The sequence below is a fragment of the Lontra canadensis genome, unplaced genomic scaffold (genome assembly GCF_010015895.1).
Source record: "Lontra canadensis isolate GAN:19392208 unplaced genomic scaffold, GSC_riverotter_1.0 scaffold213, whole genome shotgun sequence".
Lineage (NCBI taxonomy): Eukaryota > Metazoa > Chordata > Mammalia > Carnivora > Mustelidae > Lontra > Lontra canadensis.
The window spans coordinates 741,544-766,226 of NW_022631207.1; the positions used below are offsets into that span (position 1 = coordinate 741,544).

At 37.9% G+C, this 24,683-nt stretch overlaps 1 protein-coding gene across 1 annotated transcript in view; it reads left to right on the forward strand.

Moving 5' to 3' along the window:
* The window catches only part of LOC116861944 (neuronal PAS domain-containing protein 3-like), a 411,248-nt gene that overhangs the window by 237,389 nt on the left and 149,176 nt on the right, over nt 1–24,683 (forward strand). The window contains exons 2-3 of the mRNA XM_032848879.1: nt 23,082–23,326; nt 23,438–23,488. Coding sequence (XP_032704770.1) covers nt 23,082–23,326; nt 23,438–23,488 — 296 coding nt within the window. The remainder of the gene's footprint in view (nt 1–23,081; nt 23,327–23,437; nt 23,489–24,683) is intronic.

Below are 24,683 nucleotides of genomic sequence, written 5' to 3' on the forward strand. Positions count from 1 at the left end.
TTAGAACTTCTGTGTCTTTTCTTCCCAGTCAGCTCACCGGCCTGGTGTTGACCATGGTCGTTGAACATGAGTAGCTTGTAGATAGTTCAATTGGGGATTGACCCAGACCTGGGAATGAGTAGCTGGGAGACCTGACACAAATGATGTGACTGCTTTAACCTTCCTGTCCGCATCTGTAAATACATAACCACATGGTGGTTTAAGGATTCAGTGAGAGAAACCGTAGGAAACAGTTAATTAGCACAGCACTAAGACCATAGTAAGCACTTAATTATTAGCCATTTTTACCTAAATTCTTTTTTTTTTTTTTTTAACATTGGCCAGTTGGAAATAGAAGGAATGTCCTACAGTTTCTTTAAGTTCTTCTGGTATTTAAACAGTTTACACAGTTAGTGTCATGATTTGGAAGCATTCACTTGAACTAGGCAGCCTGGAGATCTGCATATGAGTTCAGATATTTAAAGGTGGTTTAGCCTGGGCACTGACCCCAGAATGGATGCTGACAGGTGGATCTTGCCAGAACGTGCCAACTACGCAATGGTTAGGCCTTTGGAAGCCCTTCTTGCAAGTGATGCCTATATTGTTATCACATGCCTGATGAGTAAATATGACATCTCACATAGTGACATTTTAGTTGGTCCTGAATTAGGCAAAGTATTTTTGTTGCAATCCCTTTGGCAAAATTCTTGGATTCCAAAGAATTTTGGAACTTAGTGGGCGGAGAGACAAGATACCTTACAAATGAGAAAAATGAGGCCCTGGGACAAGAAAGCACATGCTTAAGGTTCTGACCCTTTACTGCCCCCTCTCTCTTCTCTGCTGCTTTCTAGGAATCTTTATGTCCCAATGCATTGATGAGAATGCAATCTACATAGAAACTAAGTCTTTTCTTGATTATTCACATGTTTGCCAAGACTCAGTTCATTCTTTTTTTTTTCTGAACCAAGTCAGGCATTATAGAATGGAGATATGGACAGTTCAGGAAATGGGGGTTAATGTGTGTTCTCTTTACAGAACGTCTGAGAGCTTGTAGTTAATGGAAAAAAAAAATCGTAGCCATTTGTTGCTATTGGTGATTCTTTGTGTTTTCTCCACCTGTGAAGTCAAGAATATGAAAATCATTCTGATTAGTTGAAAGTTCCAACTGGGTTCTAGTAACTTGAGTTTTACCTTGACAAAGAAGTAGCATGAATGTCTCTGTCCTCTTTACACGGTCATCATACTCCTGAGACGCAACCCATTCTCTCCCTCAGTTGAAATCTTACCTAAATCCCATTTGCTACTCAGCGGTAGAAGTTCTTTTTAAATGTGTCCTCTGTGGTCTACATTTTAACTTCACATGTTAACTGTCCAGAGGGAAGGGAACAGATGAGGGTTTCCTATGCTTATAACCTTAAAATACATATTTTAAGTCTGATCAAGTTGCTACTACCTTTCCTCATATTAGAATCTTCTCCTTTGCCATCTCCTTCATATATGAAAATTACCACTTTGTTTTGGTCCTTCATTTTTTTTTTTTTACTCAATTTAAAATGTATCTGGAAATTTTTACTCTTTATTCATTTGAAGTATCTCAGTTTTTCTTAGAATAAACTTTTTTTTTTTTACTATAAAAGCTTGAGATGTAGTATATACTCAAGCAATTGTGTCAAGTAAACAGCACTGTCAAGGATGCTTTCTGAATGCACACTCTAGAAAATCCCAGCTACTAAAGTAGGCAAAGTTGTAGTGCTGATCTTAAAAAGAGCTATGTTCTCACTGTATCAAAAAACAAAGGCCCAGAGGGGCAGCAACAAAGCAAATATCTCCAGTCTTTGAAAAAAATAATTTAGCTTTAAAAATGTGCAGGCTGCATGATGAAGATAAGGATCTTCGTCCCAGAGGATGACACAGCAAGTAGAAGCAGTTACAGCCCAGGCATGTTATAATTCCAGCCCCAAAGTCTTCAATAACAAGATGTTTCTTCTTCTAAGACTTCATTACCACCTCTGCTCTCCTAACCTTTTGCTAGCTACAGCCAAGTTGCTAGAACATCTCTCTGGACATAAATAGGGCTTTCACATTTGTTTTCAGATATTAGCGCTTTAAAATCAGGGACTTCACACAATCTCTTTGTATTCCGGTAAGAAAAATGGTCACCGTGGGCCTTTGCTTCATTTAGCGTTGGGGAGTGGATGCAAGAATCGGAGCTTTCTACTTATTTGGGCATCACCATCTATTTTTTGTTGTTGTTGTTGTTTCATTTCTTTTGATACTACATCTATTTCTTATCTCTTCATTTTGTAGTAATCGAAGAAGCCTTAACCGTTGCAAGATTACATATTTATATCAGGGTTCAGACTGTGAATTCATTCTTTTCTAGGGAAGCAGAAAGATCATGTAAAAATGGTGACCACATGTTGACAGAATGCATGATTTAACAAAACCAAAGGCAATCATTTCAAAGAAAAATGTTTTATTTTCTGCCAGCAGAGTATAATGGAGAGAAATTGGCTGGTATTATTTTAAAAAATTGCCCAAATCACTGTAGTTAGTGTAAAATTGTCTCTGGAACTATTTCCTGTAAGTTAACCAGACATATGATTGTATCCTTTCTATTTTGAATACTGAAGCTCACATTTCAACTGTCTTGTATGGAGCCTATCAGGTATAATAGCTCTTTGTAAAGGTGCTTCTTTCTTTCTCTTAGTCTAGCCCATCTAAGCTTATACCTTCATTCACCTCAAATGCACAATACTAATGGCTTGGGGCTTTCTCAAACTTTGAGCTCAATATCACTCACTAACCAATCAAGACCATAAGCTACTCAAAACGTGCTTTGCCAACCTGCAAAAGTTCAAGTGAAGTTAATGTAACATTGTTTATCATATTAAAAATTCTCTACACATTTCAGCTGAAAGGAGATTTAATTTTTATTTAACATGTGGCTCATAGGGCTTGCTGTTTTTATGTAGTGCTTAAAGTAATTTCAGACATGGCACACTGGGACCTGCCTATGTTGTTTGTAGGTGCAGTAAGTATTATTAACAACAAATCAGATTTATGTGTCAATGAAAGAATAATGCATTCTGATGTGATTCCAATAGTCACATACCTCTGAGCAAGTCAAAAGGCATGAGCTACATGGAGAAATGGTGGTGGTGGTATTGCCACTTTGACCAGGGTTATTTCCATTGGCTTAATAAAGTGTTGGGGGTGGTATGTGGTTGCTTTCAGGTCAGTTGCAGATCATACCGTCTCCTGAAATCTAATCCTGTTTTGGAAGAATTGTGGAGTCAGCCCCGGGAACAGGTTGAAAAACAGTGTAAATATCACTCTTTATAATACTTGTCCGTTTAACTCACCTCACCTTGGAGACAGATAGGAGTATTGCATTTGTGTCTGTGCTATGCTAGAAATGCTGGTGTTCACAAAATATAGATTATTGATTGATTTGGGTTTGGCCTGATGTTAGTAGATAGCAACCAACATGTGTTGTTTGATGGTTTGATCCAGATGGTTGACATTCTGTAGGAATGTTCCAGGGTATTATACTATGCACAGAGGGTAAACTCATATGCTTTACAAAGGTAAATTTTGCCATCATTGGAACCTCTCCCACCCACCAATGGGAAAGGGGTTTAATTTATGTTTAAAACAGAGGTATAACTCTTATATTAACCCCATGCTTCTCTACTTAGTCAGCCGATACTCATTATTACTCATTACTCAAGGGTAACTCTTCTATGATCTGCTTTGTCAGTTCTGGGGAGACCCAGATTTTCTTTTGGGAAAGTGGTGATAAGACTATTTCATTGTTATTAATCAGAAATTTCAGTTAGGACAGTTTTTGTGTACCATCTATGAGTTTAATAACCATGAAATTTCACAGAACACTATATAAGAGTAAGGTTGCATATTTCCTCCTTGGAGGCTCTGTGACTGTATTACATACTAACAGGTGAGAAGTGGGGATGCAGGAGGACACACTACTTTAAAACTGTAGGAAAATGGGCTATAACTTCAGTGCACTTTAGACATCTCCCCGAATAGATCATTAATGTTATGTGACAAACACTTAAGGGAAAATAGGATCTTGAAGGGGAAAGATGTACTGGAGAGCAATCTCTTTGTTTTTCCAGTGACAAAACACAGAGCTAGAGAAATTAAGTGTCTTATCTAAATCATACAGTTAATAGTGACCAAGGTTGGCCCAGAACCCAGGTCTCACTACTTATAGATCAGTTTTTGATTGTGATGTTCTATTTTTCCTTATATTGAACAGCTTCCTTATGTGAACCACCTGTACCTACCCAAGTAACTCTACTTGTTTTCCAGATGACCCATCTTTCAATTGCTTTAGTCTAGAATTGCATGCAAGTCACTGTGATAAATGTACTGGTTCCATCCAGGACCTCCCACGGTTAGCATGATGTAACTGCTGGGATCAACCTGTCTTGGATGGCTCGGTTAGGCTTCTTCTGCCTAGGAATGCAAGTTACTCCAAACACAGAGAGGAGAGGAACTTGACTTCTCATCCAGAACTCCCTCTTTCTTGGGACTAGTAGGATTTCCTTACATAGACATTTCCAAATGACCTTCACCCCACTTAAGGGTCTGTTAAAGTGATGCTTTGAAAGTGCATTGATGGGTGGATCTTCAGAAGATAGAGGCCCCTTAACCACGTTTATGATGCCCATATGAGGACACAATACCTGTTGAGCTCGCGTGAAAATGGAACATATTGACATGAAGGAAAGAGAGATTCTTCTCTTTACTCCTGCTTTTTATACGCGAATTGTCCAGGCGTTTATACAAGTATGTTGGTAAAGTACGCTATAAAAGATCTGAAGTTGGTTTTATGTGTAAAGATCTAAATCTACATTTAGCACATAGTAGCATGTAAATGAATATTTACAGAAATCTTGATGAAATCAGTCAAATTTGCTCTCATTTTCTGCTTGCCATCTCTATCACAATTTGTATAGAATTTTGTAAAATCAGGAGTTGTCCTTGTGAGCTTGAAGAGTTTGGGGTTATTTTCTCTATAGGCTTTGGCTTGATGTTTTTACCCCCTCTCTTGTCATCATGGTCCAAATACAGTTATTGATAACCATGCATCATGACTGATTTAAAAAAAAAAGTTTCCAAAAAGGCTTCTAAATGAAAGCTGTAATTTTGTTTTGGATTTCTAGTGACATGAGCAAATCACTTGCTCTTTGCTCTTATGGATTTTATAATGTCATCAGAGTCTATCAATAAAATGATAGCCTACAGTCAAGCATACACCATTCCTTACTGTATCGCATAGGCAAGGGGCGGGGAGGGGGTTGTGCACAAATTGTTCCATGTCTGCCCTAGGATGCACGTCAGCTGACTATGTGTGTATGTGTGTGTTTGCTTCTTCAGTGGAGATCTACTGTACAATCAGTTTTGGAAGCTGTAGATGAAAAGCGGTGCCTGACTTTTACATAGGGATGTCTCTTGCTTCCACCTGCTCTGAGTGAAATTGACTAGAATGTGCCATTCTGATCAATTTCATAAAGCAACAGACTCTACATAAAGAGATGATGGCTGTCCCTTCCACTTGAGCTGTCAGCCTTTACCCCAGAGGGGAAAGGACACTGACAGAGACTAGGAGCATGTAGCCACAAGGAAAGGAAGAGGCCACAGCTGCCCCAATAAGCAAAGCAGATGCACACACTGTGTAAACACACTTAATACAAATAAGGCAAAAAACCCCACAAAACATAAAAACCCATATCCAGAAGCAGAGGAGATTCAGCTGTAGGAAAACAGAGGTTCCAGAACTTTGTAGAATTTCAGAAGGCCTCTCTAGATGGCTGTCATACTCAGTCATTCTGAAATTTATAAGGATTTAGTATCTCATCTTAATTTGTAATTGCCCTGCCAGGTTAAATCCTTTTCTCTGTGATCTTTTATGTGTTCTCTTTGGAGCATTGGCTTTGTCCACTTTTTTATATTTCTGATTACACATAAACACACAGAATTAGCAAAGGGATACAATTATGTGAAGATCTAGGATATCCCCTTAGGAATGGTTCTCTGATTCCTTTTTTTTTTTTTTTTTTAAGATTTTATTTATTTATTTGACAGAGAGAGAGAGAGAGATCACAAGTAGGCAGAGGCAGGCAGAGAGAGGGGGAAGCAAGCTCACTGCTGAGCAGAGAGCCTGATGCGGGGCTCGATCCCAGGACCCTGAGATCATGACCTGAGCCGAAGGCAGAGGCTTAACCCACTGAGCCACCCAGGACACCCCGGTTCTCTGATTCCTTATTGTTGTATGTCTACCTGATTTGTGGGAAGGCTGTATGGTGATTTGATATTCTGAGTAAGACTGTCTATGGTTAACAAAGGAGGCTAGACAGGCTCTTGACTTCTCTTTCTCCTTCTTGACTCAGTTTGGTGGTCTCTACAGCACCCTTTCTAGAGTGTAGAAAGGGCATGAGGTTGTTGTTCAAGATTTAAATAGCTTTGGCAGGGAAGAATTTATTAGTATCCAGGTTTGGAGGGGAGGGGGTAATATCTGTGTTTCTTCCCTCTTTCCCTTCCTTCTTCACTGTAATACCATTCCAACTATTGATTTACTGGGTAAATTTAATTTCAGTAGCACTATTACTGGATGTCTTTGTTTACTAATTTTAATCATGACTTCTAAGGACATTTAGATCATCAGCATAATTATCTTTCAACAAATACTTTTTGAGGACATACATAGCAGGACAGTTTCTTAACCAAAACTTAATAACAACAAAGTCTTATTTAGCATGTCCTTTTAAGAAATCATTACCATAATTTAATCACTAATTTTTCAGGGACTGCACGCTAATGACTCATTGTAAAAAGGGCTATTTTAATTTTTATTAAAAATTTTTTTGCACAGGATGCTATCACGGTGAACTGATTGAACTTTTAGTTGTTATTAAATGCTTGAAACTTACATGCTGTAAATGGACCCATACACACATATACCTTAAATCCTATGGAATAGTCTATCTAATGCTATCTAATTTTTCCAGATTATTTTTTTGGAAATTTATAAAACAGAATAAAGAAAGAGCAGAAATTTGAGCACTTAGGAAAATCACTTTAATAATTAGTTTCTTCCAAATTTAACTTTCCTCATGTCCGTTCATTTTATGCCTCTTTCTGATTTCTTCAGTGTCACCTGACTGCTACATATCTTCATATCCTACACCTTATATACCCAGTAATTACATCTTACTCTCAGGAAAGGTTACTAATGGCATTAAACCACTGTTTGCTAAATGCCACAGGCCAAATGAGGCCCATAGGAGCCTGCAAAGAGTTCCATTTTTTTAAATGAGATGCTTATATTTTTAGAAAATGAAAGATTTTACATTTAAAAAAAAAGCCCTAGTTTTCCAACTACTGCTAAAAAGGAAGCCCTGGCAACTTTGGGTCCATATTCCCATCTACTAGCAATATTTTTTGCTTGTTTATGTTTGTTTTTCCCTGAATAATGAATGCCCCCTGTTGTCTGGGTATGTACTCTCCAGTTTGTCATAGTCCCCACCACTCCCTGTTATCTGTTCAACAATGAAATCCAGTTGCCATTGTCAGGTTTGCATTGCTCTCTTATACTTAGTCCTCCCTATTAATTTGTATAATTTTGTCACGTCCTGCAGGTATTTAAGTTTGTGACCCCTGATGTAAATATACTTGTGCCAGATTCATAATTCATAAGACCAACTAACCAAACAAACAAACAAACAAAACTACTCTTCTTGGATATGTGAGTTTTCTTAGATAAGATATGACTAAGTCAAATGAGGGAAATTGTATAGAAAGAAACTAACAGACAAAGTGAGGGGAAAGAAACAGAATTTGAAGGATAATCATGGCATATTGAGTAATTGAGCTCGTAATGCTCAAATTTCACCTCTAAGAATTTGGAAAGTGATGAGTAATTGGAGAAGTCATAGCTAGAGGCAGTCACATAGATAACTTAATACCTTAATGACAGTGGTGTGTTTGTGAGTGTGTGGGTCTGTGTGTGCATGCACATGCATGTGTTTGGAAAGTGAGTCATGTCCTCAACCGTGAGAACATGACAAAGTTGCCCCCGCTGCTCTTGGTGGCTCCTTGATCTGTACACGATCTTCCTAACTGTGCTGTTGAGAAACACTGCTGTTTTCAGAAGTGAGACTGAAGACTCAGTGATCTTTTGTTGGCTAATAACTTAGAAGGAGACCTTGAGGGAAAACGCCGTAAGATGAATATCTCAGCCCAAAAAAATGAAATGAAATACAAGGAGAAGATAGATGGGAAATTTACGAACGGGCTCCTGTACAGTGCTGGGAGGTGAGGAAAAGGGGAGCAGAATATCTATTTTGGTCAAAATGGATATTCCATGTGGTCAAAGACTATATGAGGCCTAAAGGTCAGGGAGGGAGTGCTCAACCGTGGGTTACACATTTTCTGTGTTTTCATTTTTGGTGTCTTCTAGATTCAGATACTAGGGTTCTTTATGGAGGCTTTATGTAAGGGGCCAATTGAGGAAAGCTCTGGCTTTCATTGCCCCATTTCTGTTAACGAGGCTCTTCTGTATCAGTTTATAAGCCCCCCCCCCCAGTGCTTTCCTGCATCTGAGAATTTGCTAGCAACAGTTTGGATTCATATTACTATTAAAGTTATGGTAATGATTTGTTCAGAATCAGGAAATTCAGTGCTGACTTTCAATTAATGAGATAGCTGGGTCTTTTTAGTTTCCCGCATACACATAACATGATAGAACCTTTGGTTTTTCCATGAGCAGCCTGCAAACTCATGAAGAAAATGTGCCTAATTACTTTATTCTGATTTTATGTATTTTAAACCTCTCCTACCTCGATATCCTACCTCGATATGTTACTTATCTTTATCATCTCATTATGTAATCTGATTTGGCTCAGAAAAACTGACATGTATTTCCTCCAAGTCATATTTTTAGGGGAGGACTAAACATTTATCAAGTTTTCTCAAAAGAATGTAGGATCCATGGAGGACTTGGTTTCTGATTGAGTGATGGAAGCCTGGAAATAAACAGGCATTTTCTATGTTGTCCCACTTCCTACAGCCTCTTGGTGAGGGATCGTGACCCCTCAAATTATAGGGAACTCCTGGCACATAATAACGTTTGGAATCCTGCATGTCTGTCCTCTAATAACACAGAGCCACCTATCACCAAGGACCAAAACCCATTAGAAGTGTGAGGTACAGCAATCAATGGAAAAACAATGAATGACCCTGGTTATAACGGGTTGGTCAGTGTTACAGAGCTGGATGATCTCAAAATAGCCTTCGGAGCAGCTTCTTACCCTAGACTTGAGTTAGGAACAGAGAATGTGCTTCAGGAAGCCCTTTCCATTATTTTGTATGTTTGTTGTTTCCTGGGTAAGAATCGAAGTTTGCCCTCACTAACCAAGCCAGTCACTACGTGGTAACACAACCACATCTCCAGCCAAGCAGCTGGCATAGTGTATACTGAGTAAAGCACTGCTTTTGGGGTTGGGGTACCCTGGGCTGTGTGGCTAATGGACTCAGTCTTTTGGTTGGAGACAAGTGGGGGATAACTTAGGAGGGAATGAAGACCTCATTCGGCTTTGCCAATTTCAGCTAAGCATTTTCTTATAGACAAATGAACAAGCCAAGCATTTTCTCCAAATATTTAGACCCTTCTCTTATGACAAGTGGTGACAGGCTGACATTTGATAGCACTATCAGGTAAACCTTTATTAAATGAAAAATACCTTTGAGCATCAGGGCACTTCTGGGGTTCAACTTGGACTCCAAAAAATAAGTTATTTTTAAATTTTTAAAAAAAAATTTCGTTAATTATTTTTATTAACTTATAATGTATTATTTGCCCCAGAATAAGTTATTTTTATAAAGTAATTTTTATATAAAAATACATCTTCTTAAAGATACTTCAGAAATTAGAGTTCTCTCCACCTCCTCCATTAGTAATTTCTACCACGTCAAAACAACCAATCTTATTATTTTGGTTTATGGGAATTAATCTAGATTTGGATGTATTTTATCTGATACCCCCCTATATAGATATACAGCAGCCATTGTTTGATCCTACTATACTTGCTGCTTTATAAACTGTCTTTGATTGCTTGCTATATTGTAAAGAAAAATTTTCCAAGCCATCGGAGATTTTGTTTCAACATCCGTGTTCAAGCTCTTGAATACTCCATAATAGGTTTCCAAAGTTTATCAAAAAGACAGTGAATATTCTCTTAGCAATATATTCACATCCTTAGCTTTGTTCAAAAAGAGACAAATTTTTAATCCTTTGGATATGTATTTGCCAAAGTGTTCTCCAGAAATTGTGACAATTTACATCCCTGGAAACCATATGCTGTGCTTTGGGGAATCTTGATGAAAGAGTAAATAAAAATATGTCTTAAGCAATAAGTAGGAGATAGAATATATAGTCTCCTTAAGACCTGTTTTCTCCATTGTAGTGTTTAAAGAAAGGGTGACCCTTTTTACTTAATTATCTCTATTTCACAAAGGAATGTAGGGAGTTACAATATAATGGTGTGTTCATTGATGTCAAGTAAAAGCATGTGCTGTTTGCAGTGTTCACATGACCATAACTTTCATTTTTCATACTTAAAGATCTTCAAACTTGTCAAAGCATGCTTTCTCCTTTCCAAGTTTCTCCTATCACGCTTGAAAGTTTTCAAAAGCTTTCTTCCACTTAGTTGTGCTTTCAAAAGTGTTTGAAATCACACTTAAAGAAAATTAAAGGAAAAAGTGAATTTTCCCTCTAGAAAAGGTCATTTGAATTTGAATTCCAAAGCAATTTAGTGTGGGACTTATAGCAATTAACAGCGGATCTATCTACTTCAAATTGCAATGTTGGTAAGCCTGAAAAACAGGGTTTTGTTGGATATTTCCTTAAGAAATTAATGTTTTCATAATACTTATACGATTTATATAGGTGATTGTAAATTAAGGAAAACTTGGTCAGTGACTTAATTGTCCTATAAATATGATCAGGAAAGGGGATATCGTGAGGACTTTATTCTTATAGAGGCAATACACTGTGGGGCTGGAAGGGCCTTACATGAGTCATCTTCCCAGGGTTCAAATTCCCGCTACAGCCCTCACTGGCTCCAGCCAAGTGACTTTTCCTCTCTGTGCTTTGATCTTCTTATCTGTGAGACAGAGACAGTAATGCTTCTGGGGTGACCAGCTGTCCTGGTTTGCCCATGATTGTCCTGCTTTAGCACCCGAAGTCCAAGATCTGGGGAAAGCCGTTCCCTGAGACAAGAAATCTCCTAGTGTTAGGGGTATCAGGCTGGCTCAGGCAGGTGAAGTGTCCAACTCTTGATTTCAGCTCAGGTCATGATCTCGGGGCCCTGGGGCAGAACCCCACATGGCATCAGGCTCTATGCTCAGTTGGGTGTCTGCTTCTGTCCTTCTCCCTCCCCCTCGGTGTCTTCTTCCCCTCCTCTGACTTTGCACTTGAGCTCTAAAATAAATCTTTTAAAAAACCTAGTTTTGGGGTGAAGGATGTGGCAAGTTTGAGGGGAAGTACAAAACCCATGCAGGGGCCCCCAAAAGAGGGGCTCAAAGCAACCCTGTTTTTCAGCATCCATAGTGTCCAGAGATTGTCTTCCATGGTTACTGTAACCTTTTTCCCCTTTATGGCTGATACTGGCAACCATGAATTAAATGAGATGATATTTAAAATCTTTGGAGTGTGGCCAAAATAGAGAAAGCATTCAAATGTGTCTGCTTTTATTATTACGCTAAGGTTCGCGCTGTTCTTTGGGGATACTGAATAATCTCAAAGCAGAAACATCATGCAAACTTTCCTGCTACTGATAACTCTGGAAATAGTACTGCGGCTCCATGGAGTGGTAGCAATTCCAGCAATTGCCCTTCGCGTGGTCAGTAAAATGTCCTGCAGTCACAGGGTGCCCATCGTTCCCTTTCATTCTGCCTTTCAGCAGAGACGCTCTGACCCTTTCAAATATTTAGCAGCAGACTTTCCTCTCAATGTGTGCTCACGACTCCTGTTACTGTTAATGGAAGTTACACATGTGTGCTCACCAGGATGAGAAAGCCTTCATCCCATGTCGGGCAAAGACCCGTGATCCTGAATCTCTTTCTAAACTTCAGACCTGAAGAGAACAGGGCAGGGAATTGCTGCTTTCTCACTATATTAGCTTCTTCAATTTCCTTTTAATTGGAGGCTGCAATCCAGATTCTTGTAACTTCAGGAGGACGAACAATACAAATTAAGATCTGGATGCTTTCCAGGAAGGGCTCGGCTCAAAGAACACTTTTTTTTTTTTTTTTCCTTCTTTTAACACAGTTGTGGCTATTCACAAATCGCATGCAGTTGCCTAATGAGTCCATATTTGCTTCTGAGGTTTTGCATTTGCAAACTACGCTGCTGCGAAAGTAAGTGAAGTGTTCACCCACCTTGGGTGTGAGCTGACTGACTGAATGTATAAGACAGATAAATACTAGAATCGTCAAAATCCTAAACCGGTAGCATGGAGCCTTCGCGTACAATATCCTACCCTTGTTTAGGACATTCATTTCTCCCTAAGAATTCTTTTTAATGTATAAGACACAATTTATGTGTAAGAACTAGTAAACTATAGCAGTTTGACAGCCATTCACACTTAATTCTGTGCATTAAACCAACAGCATTCTTTTCCACAAACATCCATTGTTAGGACAATGCTCTCAGACAGAATTTATGAGAAATGGAATTATGTTACCAAGGAGATAGCATTTACTATAATGAAGAGTAGATCCTAGAAAATGGCCCCTTTTACAGCAGCTCAGAGCAGAGCCACAAAAGCAATTGATTGGTCTTGGCATTTAGTCTTATATCAGCTGTGTCATCCATAGCTTCAGGAGTGAGAACACTAATCTAAAGTGACATTTCTGTTCTGGCGGGCTTTTCTGCCCTGATGAAAGCAATTACTTCATTCCTAAATGATAATTTGCAGGAGTTTCAACCACTTTAATTGATAATTTTTTTTTTTTTTTGTTCTGAGTTCAATTGTGAAGTGATTAGCTGATTTGGTAAATAGAAATTTAAGGTGTGAAATATACAAGTTGCTCCAAGGTAAAGTGCTCTTTATTGGGTGGAGAGAAATTACTTGATAAAGCCACAGTTTTTCCATTATTATGGAACTGCCAGTTGTACAGCTTAAAGTTCTGGGGGGAAAATGAAGAACAAAACACTTTGATTCATGAGGTTTTTGGCAGACACCAAAGCATACAATGAATAGTTTGGTCTTGCTGTGGTTCATTCAGGGATTATTTGAATCAAGGTGAACATTGGTTGAAAAGGATTGTGCAGACCTCTCAGCGTTCTTTATTACTATTCTAATGACTCATTCTGGAATTAAATCCTCTTATTTAAAGTGTTAAGAATAAAAACTCTCATTGGCTAAAACCAATTAATTTAATTATTAAGTTCAAACATACACAAGGCATTTTCTGAAGATGAGGGAAGGCACTCAGCTGAATGGCTCTAATTACTCTTTTGATCTATTTTCCTACAAGTCAAAAATGGGTCATGATTATTCAATCAGAGTCTATCTTAGTTAAAAAAATTTTAAGGATGCGTCTTCATTTTGATACTTTATGAAATGTTAGCAGTTGCAGATGTTTTGGACACTTTTTTTTTAAAGCCATCGATTTCATGATATTTTCTCACATGGGGAAAAATAATGGTTATTTCACATGTTAAATGAGAAAAATAAAGCAAGAATGAAGGTCAAACTGATTTAGCACATCAAACAGTCTTTGTCAGCCGAGCTTAATATATCCTGAGTTTGTGGAACAAATGAAATTTTGCTGCTATGTTACACTTTGCTTCCAAACAACCATTACAACTGGTTTTATATATTGTGTGAGCATCGGACCATCAAACAGTGCATCTTTTTACTGACGTGTTGCTGCCGTGATGATCTACAGCAGCAATCTGCCATTTATATAAGGGCAAAATGTGCATCTATATTTAGTTGTGAAATTGGCCTATTATACTCTTGATGTTTACAGAGGCTAACATAAATTAATGATGACAGCTATGAGCAGTGCATTAGTTAAGCAGCAGAGTTCTTACCTTGAACTTGAAGGTTCCAGTTTTAACTTCCAGCATGTACTCTACTCTTTCCTTCACACATTAAAGGAGGGTTTCAGAAATTATTACCTTTTCTTGGAGAGCACTAAAAGACTCCAATTTGTGAGCTATGTAGTGTATAATCCTACTAGATCATAGCTGTTTATGCATTTCTCAATTATATTGCCTTGTGAGAAAGCCGATATTTACAGTCACGAGGCAAAAATACTCTTGAAAGATTTTTTTTTTCTTTGCAGTAGGTTGATTTGATTGACTTTGAGCTCTATGTGATGCCAATGTGTATTGGGCCGTTTTATTGAAAGTAATGAAAGAAGGGCAAGCAGTGCTTATAGAATCTTTACTTTTTCCCTGGGAATCCTCCTCATTCTGCTCATGTCAGGGCAGGAGTTAGGTACTGGAGTAACTATAGATTTCACCTTTAACTATGACCAGAGATCTGACAAGTATGCAGGTGTTCAAAGGTTCATGAGTTAAAATGCTGAAACCTTTGATGAATTTTTGATGGCTGCATTTTTAATGCAGGTCGACCTTCTTCCTTTGAGGCTGTATGCCAGATTAATTGATAAATAGAAGTCTGTAGTGTTGGGTTCTCCTAAGCAAAACAAGTAGGAAAATCCATAAAAACCTGCCTTTCTGCCTCCTCAGAAGTACTTTAAAAAGGCAAAATTTAAAGCGGTTCTGACTCTACCTTTTCTTTCTCCTCCAGTTAGAGGACCCAAATCTGCTGTGATCTTTTACAGAGATGGGTTATTGTATTCTAAAAGTTTACATGAAGGTGTTCAAACTGAGGCTGAGAGAGAGGATGTTCACATAGACATAGTGTGACTCTAATGATGTCCTTATCAAGAGCTAGTTCACATGATTATAAGTTATATGAGAAGAGCTGGTAAACGTCTAACTATGAAGAAGTCATCGGAGGGGAAGAAACATTGAAGTTGGCTTACTTTTGTTGTTCCTCTGTGACAATTATGTTGCTCTTTGTTATCCTCTGTAGATCTCCAGCTATATTGTTTCCATAATCATCATAACTATTTCTGCTAAGTAGGAGATCAAAGTAATCAATTTTGCAAAGCTAAATTTGATAAGCCACAAAGGATAACTTACCTCTTTTAATTTAATGAGTCATCAAGTGCGAAGTTATCTGTTTTTTGCCACCATGGGCAAGTGGCCTAATAAATAATTGACATCTTTATCCAGTTCCGTGGCAGCTTCAGAGAGATCGCAAATACTGAGTCAATTTCATAATATTGGCTTTGTGATAGTGACAGTGCCTGTTCTTTAACTTTTTACTTTTTTTTTTTTCACCCTGTTGTTATCTTTTGCTTGTTTCTGTCTCAAATAGAATTTCGTTGTTTGGCCTTGCCCCCCACCCCACTTTCATCAAAGCTAAAGCCCCAAGTGCTGCCATCGCCCATTTCCCAGGCAGTGTGGGTGAGCTCTCCATGGTCCTGGATTTGGGGTTTTGTCTGACATCAAGGAGAATTTCTATTTTTGTGAGGTTTTGAAAGATCACCTTTCTGCCAGGAGTACTCATAAGATGATTCGGCCAAATAATATTCATTGCAATTATGAAGTTTTTTTTACAGAAGTTTTCACAGTTCTCCTGAGTAATTCATTCCCTTAACAAGTGTTCAGATGTTCATATATACACACACACACACACACACACACACACACACACAGTTGCTTGCCTTGTAATTGAATGAAATTTTTTTCTACTTTAGTGAAATAAAAAATGGTCACTTATTACTCCTAGTAAGAAAATCATTGATTTATGAATCTTGAATCATTTGTTAATGGAATATGTTTTATTTGAAAACTCATTAAATATATCTGTAGTATACAACAGACTCTAGGCGTAAGGAAGACGCTAATGAAAAATCAGTATCTTTGCAGTAAAGTTTATTTTGCTTTAAGTATGCAATGTGATCTGACAGAAACAGTGACTAGAAATCATACTGGTGAGAACAGTGTGTATTTCTTAAATGAGTATTGTGGACTTCAAACCATAGAACAATCAGTGTGAAATTAGTTTAGGTTTTCATTTAATATATGTTATATAGCATTACTCTATGTCAGGAATCATTGAAATATTTTATAAGAATAAACGCATTTAATTTCAACAAGAACCTTTTTTTAAAAGGTTTTATTTATTTATTTGACAGAGAGATAGTGAGAGCAGGAACACAAGCAGGGGGAGCAGGAGAGGGAGGAGTGGCTTCCTGCTGAGCAGGAGCCTGATGTGGGGCTCTATCCCAGGACCCTGGGATCATAACCTGAGCTGAAGGCAGATGTTTAATGATTGAGCCACTCAGACGCCCAACAACCTTTTGTATTATTTGTGTGTGTGTGTGTGTGTGTGTTATGTTAGTCACCATACAATACACCATTAGTTTTTGCTGTAATGTTCCAAGATTCTTTGTTTACATATAACACCCAGTGCCCCATGCAATACATGCCCTCCTTAATACCCATCACCAGGCTCACCCATCCTTCCATTCCCCTTCCCTTTAAAACCTTCAGTTTGTTTCTTGGAGTCCACAATCTGTCATGATTCATCTCCCCCTCTGATTTCCTCCCATTCACTTTTCCTTTCCTTCTCCCCATGTCCTCCATGTTATTCCTTATGTTCCACAAGTAAGTGAAACCATATGATAATTGACTTTCTCTGCTTGACTTATTTCACTTAGCATAATCTCCCCAGTCCCATCCATGTTGATACAAAAGCTGGGTATTCATCCTTTCTGATGGTTGAGTAATATTCCATTGTGCATATGGACCACATCTTTATCCATTCATCAGTTGAAGGGCATCTCGGCTCTTTCCACAGTTTGACTATTGTGGTCACTGCTGCTATGAACATTAGGGCACATATGGCCCTTCTTTTCACTACATCTGTATCTTTGGAGTAAATACCTAATAGTGCAATTGCCAGGTCATAGGGTAGCTCTATTTTTAATTTATTGAAGAATCTATACTGTTTTCCAAGGGGCTATACCAAGTTGAATTCCCACCAACAGTATAAGAAGGCTCTCCTTTCTCCACATCCTCTCCAATATTTGTTGTTTTCTATCTCAACAAGAACCTTTTGATACAGATAGTATTATCCCATTTCACAGATGAAAGACACTGAGGCAGAAAGTTAAATAAATTGCTCAAGTCTATATAATCAGTTAAGTTCTAGAACCAGGATTCAGATACAGATGTGTCTCCACAACCCATAGCATTTAACCTCTACCCTCTGCTAATGTGGAAGACATGTGAGAGAGGCATCAAAGAGAACTTAAGTGATAATCATGATTTGAGAGAACAGGAAAGGATTTTAATAAATAGGCAGTCTGAAGGTTGTCACCAAGTTAAATTTGGGTCTTTGATTTTATTCCCCTTGGTTAGACATCTACATGTCACTACATGGGAAATTAAATTTACCAAAATGAAGATCATAATTGGCAATGGAGAAGGGAGTTTGAGAGTATGAATGAAGGAAGCATATTATAGATGCTGTACCTAGACTCAGGGGGGAAAAAAGATGGTATAAAAAAAGATTGGTCAAATAAAATTTCCAAGAATTATGGAGAAAAAGGGTGGTAATCAGATATGGCATTAGGATTCAGACAATTGGGCTTTTTCCTCCCAAAGAAGTTTTATAATTATTATAATTGTAGTTATTACTTAGATACTGTTTACCATATGACAGGCATTTTTCACTTTACATGTCTTAGCTCAATTACTCACGAGTACTATGAAGTAGGAATATAATCATGTCCATTTTCCAGATGAGGAAATCGAGGCTAAAAGAGGTTGAGAGACCTAGATAAGGTTGCCAAGATAGTATGATGGTATGAATACCCACAGTCTGGCTGCAGAGCCCACGCTACTAACCCCTGTGGCTTCCAAGAAGTTTAAGGATGGATTGACTATTTTCAACATTCCTAAATGTTTTTAACTTCTTAAAATTTTTCTTTGTTGTAAAACTCTAAAGTGGAGTCTACTGCATTTAGAGTTTACAAACTATCTTAATTTTTAAAATCTAGAATTGTTTTAGAAGTTTCATATTTACCATATACTACATGGAAATTATCATATGAGTCATTGTATTGGTCCCAGGAGAGTTGTTTACCATCCTCATGTTGTAAAATGATAAAATTGAGGATGAAATTTGTTATGCCTGTGGCATGCCTATGAATGACCAGCATGGATCTTATAATTCCTTCATCAGGACTCTTTCCACAAAACACGTAACTTGCCAAGGAAGTTAAAATATATGACAGGATTAAAAGAATTACATTCAGGGACATCTGCGTGGCTCATTTCGTTAAGTGTCTGCCCAGGTCATGATCCCAGGGTCCTGAAATCGAGTCCCTCATTGGACTATTGCTCAGCAGGGAGCCTGCTTCTCTCTCTGCCTGCTGCTACCCCTGCTTGTGTTCTCTCTTTCTAACAAATAAATGAATAAAAATCTTAAAAGAAAAAAAAATTGAAATCATTTCAATTAATAAAAAAAATTACTTTCAATAAGGGTTGACTCCTAAATCTTCATTACTAGTAATTTTTTTGATTACTTATTGTCTATGCTTAAAGGTATAACTTCAGAAACATGTAAAAATTTGTTGCCAGGTGTTAAGCAGAAACATACATTAATGTTATTTTAACCAGGGATGGTTGTTAAGGAGAGTTAATTACGGTGACATTAATGATGAAGTGTCGGAGAACCAACTTTTTAAGTTTTATGAGAGGAAATTCTAGATATTAGATCATTAACCTTTTGTTTGTGAAGAAGCCCTTTGGAGATTCTGAAAATTGTTTACTATCTTCCCCAAAACATATACATAATTTTACATATGACTTCTAGATTTATTTCTAAATAGATAAATTGAAAATACATGTGTGTGTGTCTTTTGAGATTGTTGACTTTGTTGTTTTGTTGGTTGTGGTAACTACTGATGAGGATGAAAATACTGTCATCAGACATTTGAAATTTTGATCTACCGAGGAGTAAGGAAGAGTCTCTTTTTTGTAGTTATCCAAAGACTAGGTGGACGAACATCAGAGCAGTGGAGAGTTTGGACCCCGGGAGTAACTTATTGTTGATCTGAGAGTTAATCACTTTTTATGTGGCAGAGAGCAACACCATAACATTTTTTAAAAATACTTTTATTTATTTTAGAGAGAGAGAGAGTGCGTGTGTGCAAATGAGGGAAGGCACAGAGGGAGAATCCTAAGCAGACTCCGTGAGGAGCAGGAGTGGGTCCCAGGGTTCCCTCTCAAAAGTCTGATGAGATCATGATCTGAGCCAAAACCAAGAGCAAGACACTTAACCAGCTGAGCTACCCAAGCACCCCAGCACTTATCATTTTATTCATGTACAACCATTCCATTCTTTCTTTGGTATTCTCCAAATACAGTGATAATTTTTGGTTTAGGACAGAATGGACAAATACACCGTTTATTTTAAGTTTTAATGTAGTCCTTAATTGAATTTGAGTATTAATTACAACTGGGTTCTACTCCGCAAAAACAGGTTTAAGCTTAATCCACAATCTGTGGCATTGCCTTAAGGTCTTTAGCTTAATCTCTTCTATTAGTCTTTCTATAACCTTTATAATTTTTTGACTGTATTTTATTGCTATTGTCCTCAAAACCAATTACTACTTATTTTAGACACAGCACTGTTATTCTGAAACTCTTCTGAGCTGTGGTGTCTGTATAATGTTGTGATGGTGGAGTCATGGAAACCGTCATTAATAAGATAACGGGCAAGACAATTACTCCAGTCGGGTAACACAGAGTTTTAGAGTATTTAAAAAAAAAAAAAAAATTGGGGGGTGGAGAGGAAAGAAGCAACAAGAAGGTAGGTCAGGAACACTTGAAGTAAGTCCTGCCCAGCGATTTGCTTGTTTGTTGGTTCGTTTATTTATTTTTAAAGTTTATTTGAGAGAGAGAAAACACAAGAGTGGGGTGAGGGGCAGAGAGAGAAGCAGACTCCCCACTGAGCAGGGAGCCCGATGTGGGGATCGATCCCAGGACTCCAAGATCATGGCTGGAACCAAAAGCAGACACTTAATCCACTGAGCCACCCAGGCGCCCCATACTTGGAGGTACTCTAGATAAATCAAGTGTCAGAGTTAGGTTAGGCAAGAGTTTGGTTAGGCAAGGTATGCAGAGGAATTAGTGTCCATGTTATTGCCTTCCTGGAGTGGAAATAGGAAGCCATTTCTCCTCTGCCTACCCTTTGGAGCCCATTGAATTGCTCTGTGTGATCTTGGGCTTTGCTTACCTCCTTCCCTATAGACTTAGTTTTGTTTTTTGGTTTTTTTTTCCTTAAAATATGGATAAGCCTATGCATTAATATAAATTTCAGAATAATGGCCTAATCTTCTACTTGCTTCATTTGAACAGAGAAATTCCTAGTATGAATGTTGGTAATATTAATTAGATGACAAATGAACCCATTTGAGATTCTTTGGGCTGCATGTATCAAGGGAAGGTTACATGTAATATCCATGTAAAACTACCTTCAAAATTGTCCTCCCAAATTCTTACCTGACTGTAAAATTCATCCCTGCTCATTTATTGACCAAATGACATGTTTGATTAGGCTTGTATTATTTTTTAAAACTTTAATTAGTTAAAATAAAATTAAAACATAACATAAAATTGGAAATGCCATATGAAAATTCAGATTTTGTTCTCTAGAAAGAGCAACACTGGAAATCTGGCAATAGTAGGTATGCTTTCCTCTAGAACAGCAGTCAGCTGGAACTGTGCATGCTGTCCCTTTGCCTGTCCTTCAGGTCCCCACAGTGGCCATCAGGCATCTTCACTCATTGACATTCCCTGCCTTAACCTGGGGAGCCCTTGAGTTTATTACCTCTTCTCTAGAGCTCCATCATAGTCACTTACTGAACAGCAACAACAACGAAAATTGTACATTTAGCCTACCTTTTGCAGTACTGTTTGATTACAGGAACACAAAGAGAGCAAAGCACTGAACTTGAACCACCGCACTCTACAAGGGGTAGAGAAAACATGTCAAAGGCCATAGTTCTTTCAGCACAGCTGACCTAAATGGTGTTAGATAGATTGCCTTTACTATATAAAGGGAGGGTATGAATGGTTCTTTTATCCTAAGATGATAACTTTAGATCTTGGTTATACTCAAAGTTTGTCAGATTTTAAGGCATCTTTCACTTTATTTACATAATTTTCAACAAGTCAGGATTGACTATTTATAAAATTGCATGAAGGTCAGCCAGGATTTGGGGAAATTAATGGCATTACCATGCTTCTTCCATGTAAATCAGTGATGTTTCTGCCTGAGGTTAACACTTGAGACATCAATTGACATGATGCACATGAGAGAGAGGGAGAGACAGAAAGAGCACGAGAGTACAAGTGGGGGGCAGGGGGTGGGCACAGGCAGAGGGAGAAACAGGCTCCTTGCTGAGCAGGGAGCGTGATGTGGGAATCAATCCAGGACCCTGGGATTATGACCTGAGCCGAAGGGGAGACACTTAACTGACTGAGCCACCCAGGTGTCTCTAGAATATTTTATTAATAGAGTGAAACTGGTGGGATATTGGCTTTGCAAACATTTGACCGGAGTGTGATGGCATTACTTAAATTATGTGGATACTCAATAAGATATTCTAAGTATCTGCAATAAATACAGTGTTTCTACCATGAAAAACATCAGGTGTGCTATAATGTAATATGAAGTGTTATTGTCCATATTATACTAACTGAAATTGGAATCATATTGCTGAACTCATTTTGATCTATTGCTCTGGTCTTGCTTCCTTGCTTGTTTCTCTCTTTCTTGTTATTTTATAATGGGAAACCAGAAAGCTAGATTCAAAGATTTTAAAATGCCTTCAGAGTTCCTTGCAATGATACTTACAAATGATTTTAATAGCACCTTGATACTGTAAATATTGGCCAATTACTTATCATCAGGGTCTGATTTGGGTTTTATTTCTTGTCAGGCATAAAACAGAACAATTCAGAATAGGTGGAATTCTGTCAGATGCTCAAACACAACTTCAGGTGTGCCAGATTCTGCCCTCAGCAATGTGAACAAACTTCAAACAGAAATGCACATGAATAGTTAAAGGAAAATGCTGGATCCCACCTGTTGCATCTTCTGTGAAGTAATAGTGTCTATAACGTTGATAAATTTTAATAACCCACACAAGGCTTTATCTTTTGACATCAAATTTATATTATCTTAAAGTTTGACTTTTCTGGGCAATGTATTTTATTCTCAAGTATCTTAGGGAATCTATCCATCTACTAATGTATATTCATTAGTAAAGAACTAAAGTTTTCTCTTAACAGCCAATTACCAGCGCATTTATAAAGCTGCATTGAAATCTTCATTTTCAGTGGGATGTTTTCTTTATCTGACTAAAGGTCGTGATCCTTATTGAGGACTGGAAGCACATGAACACAATTCACAGAATCAACAACTAAAATGTGATGTTTACCCTTTGTTCCCCAAGATTATAATTGAAATACATTTTTAAAAATGGGTGCTTCTGATAGCTTAAGATTCCATAGTGATAACAGCTAAATGAACAAAATCAGTATCCTGAGACTAGGTATATGAATACTAGCCTCATCTTTCCAGTTGCTTATAGCTGGTAACATCAAACTTCACCTGTAACTCTTAGGTCTTAGAAGCACAGAATATGTCTCAATGCATGACCAAATAGAGGGAAAAAACCTAATTTTATTCATTGCACGTAAGTCTATGGTATCTAAGGTCAGAGGTAGAATTTGTGGTTTTAGGGGACATGGTCTAGAATTTATTTTACTGTGGTCCTAGAGTTTGGAAGAAGATTTTGGCAGATTTTTGCAGAGGGAAGAAAGGAAATAAAAAGGAAACAGTTCCTATCTGATGTCAGAAGAACATGTTCTAAAGAACACTTTTTCACTCCTTTGATTGCAGTTTACAAGCATTGAGAAAGGAGAAATCCCGAGATGCCGCTCGGTCCCGCCGGGGAAAAGAAAATTTTGAGTTCTATGAATTGGCCAAGTTGTTGCCTCTTCCTGCAGCCATCACTAGCCAGCTCGACAAGGCATCCATCATTCGACTTACAATTAGCTATCTGAAAATGAGGGACTTTGCTAACCAAGGGGACCCTCCATGGAACTTGCGAATGGAAGGCCCTCCACCTAACACATCAGTCAAAGGTAAGCTTTAAGCCCCTGTTTATTCTGGAATATGGTGGTCTGTAGGTGTCTCTAAGATGAAATGTTTACCATCGTCCTTTCTTCTTTTCCTGCATATCAAATCCTTTAAAGGGATACAAATGTGGAAATCTGAACTCTGCATGAGAAAGACACCATGTGAAGGTGAAATAAACCTCTTCTATTTCTTTTTTATTTTCCAAAAGTCTGTCAGCCTAAAATATTCTGTCACTTTATGTAAGGTTTCAGAGAAATGAGAATGAGATGACTTACATTAAAGTGCTTCTTGGGTTTAATTTGTGTTATGCTAATACATGCAAATTATTGTTGATGGGTGGAGTGGAGTATGAGAATATTTGTTAGAGGGTGGAACTAATATTTCCTGTATGTAGTAACCAAAGAGAGGAAGAGAGCAGACTCCAATTGTAGTGGGTATTTTGAGTAATGATTTTATTGGCTGATAAACAATTCACGTATTAATGTTTCAAGTCTCCATACATATTGCCCAAAAACTGCTTAAATATAAACATTTATTTGTCCTCCAAATCCTTGGTGCAGTCATTGTTAAAATTCTATTAGTTAAAGGCTTTTAGGCCTTCTTCACTCTGATACATAAGAGAGGTATTTTCTTTTGTTAGTGAAACTTCTAATAATTTATAGCATGTTTAGCATATGAATATTCATGCACGTGTTTATTGATGTGTATGTGGCATTGACCATTGATTTTCCTACCTTTAAGGGTGTGTTATTCGGGGCATTAGACTTAAGGGACTTGCTCATTTCTTGTGCATCTAGACTCTTGGTGGGCACAAAGCTGGACATTTGGCAAAATTGTAGGCAACTCTGGGGAAAGGATTTAGGTGCTTTAGTTAAGTGGTTACACCTTGACAACAACCATTGAAGTCCTGTACTCCTGGCTATTGGAGAAAGGGCTTTGGGTGGGGAGCTGTAAACTCTTACAGGATTCAAATTAAAATGAAGGATCAAAAGCAGCGACTATTTACAATTGAAGGCTAAGGGGTGTCATCACATATATACGCACGTGTGAATCTGTTCATATCTCTACATGGGTACTTACAAACTGTGTTCCATAGGCTTAGGAGAGAAGCAAAATTAGAATTTAAATTGTGACATGTTGTTTTCCTCTAGAACAGGGCAAACATTTTCTGTAATGGGCTATCTCAGAACTATTGTAGGCTTTGAGAGTCTCTCAGACGCTGCCGTTGTAGCATGAAATCAGCCATGGACAATATGTAAAAACAGGGTGTGGCTGTGTTCCCATAAAACCATACTTAACACAGGCAGCTGCCGCCAGACTTGGCCCAGAAGCCATAGTTCACAGATGTATGAATAAGCCAAG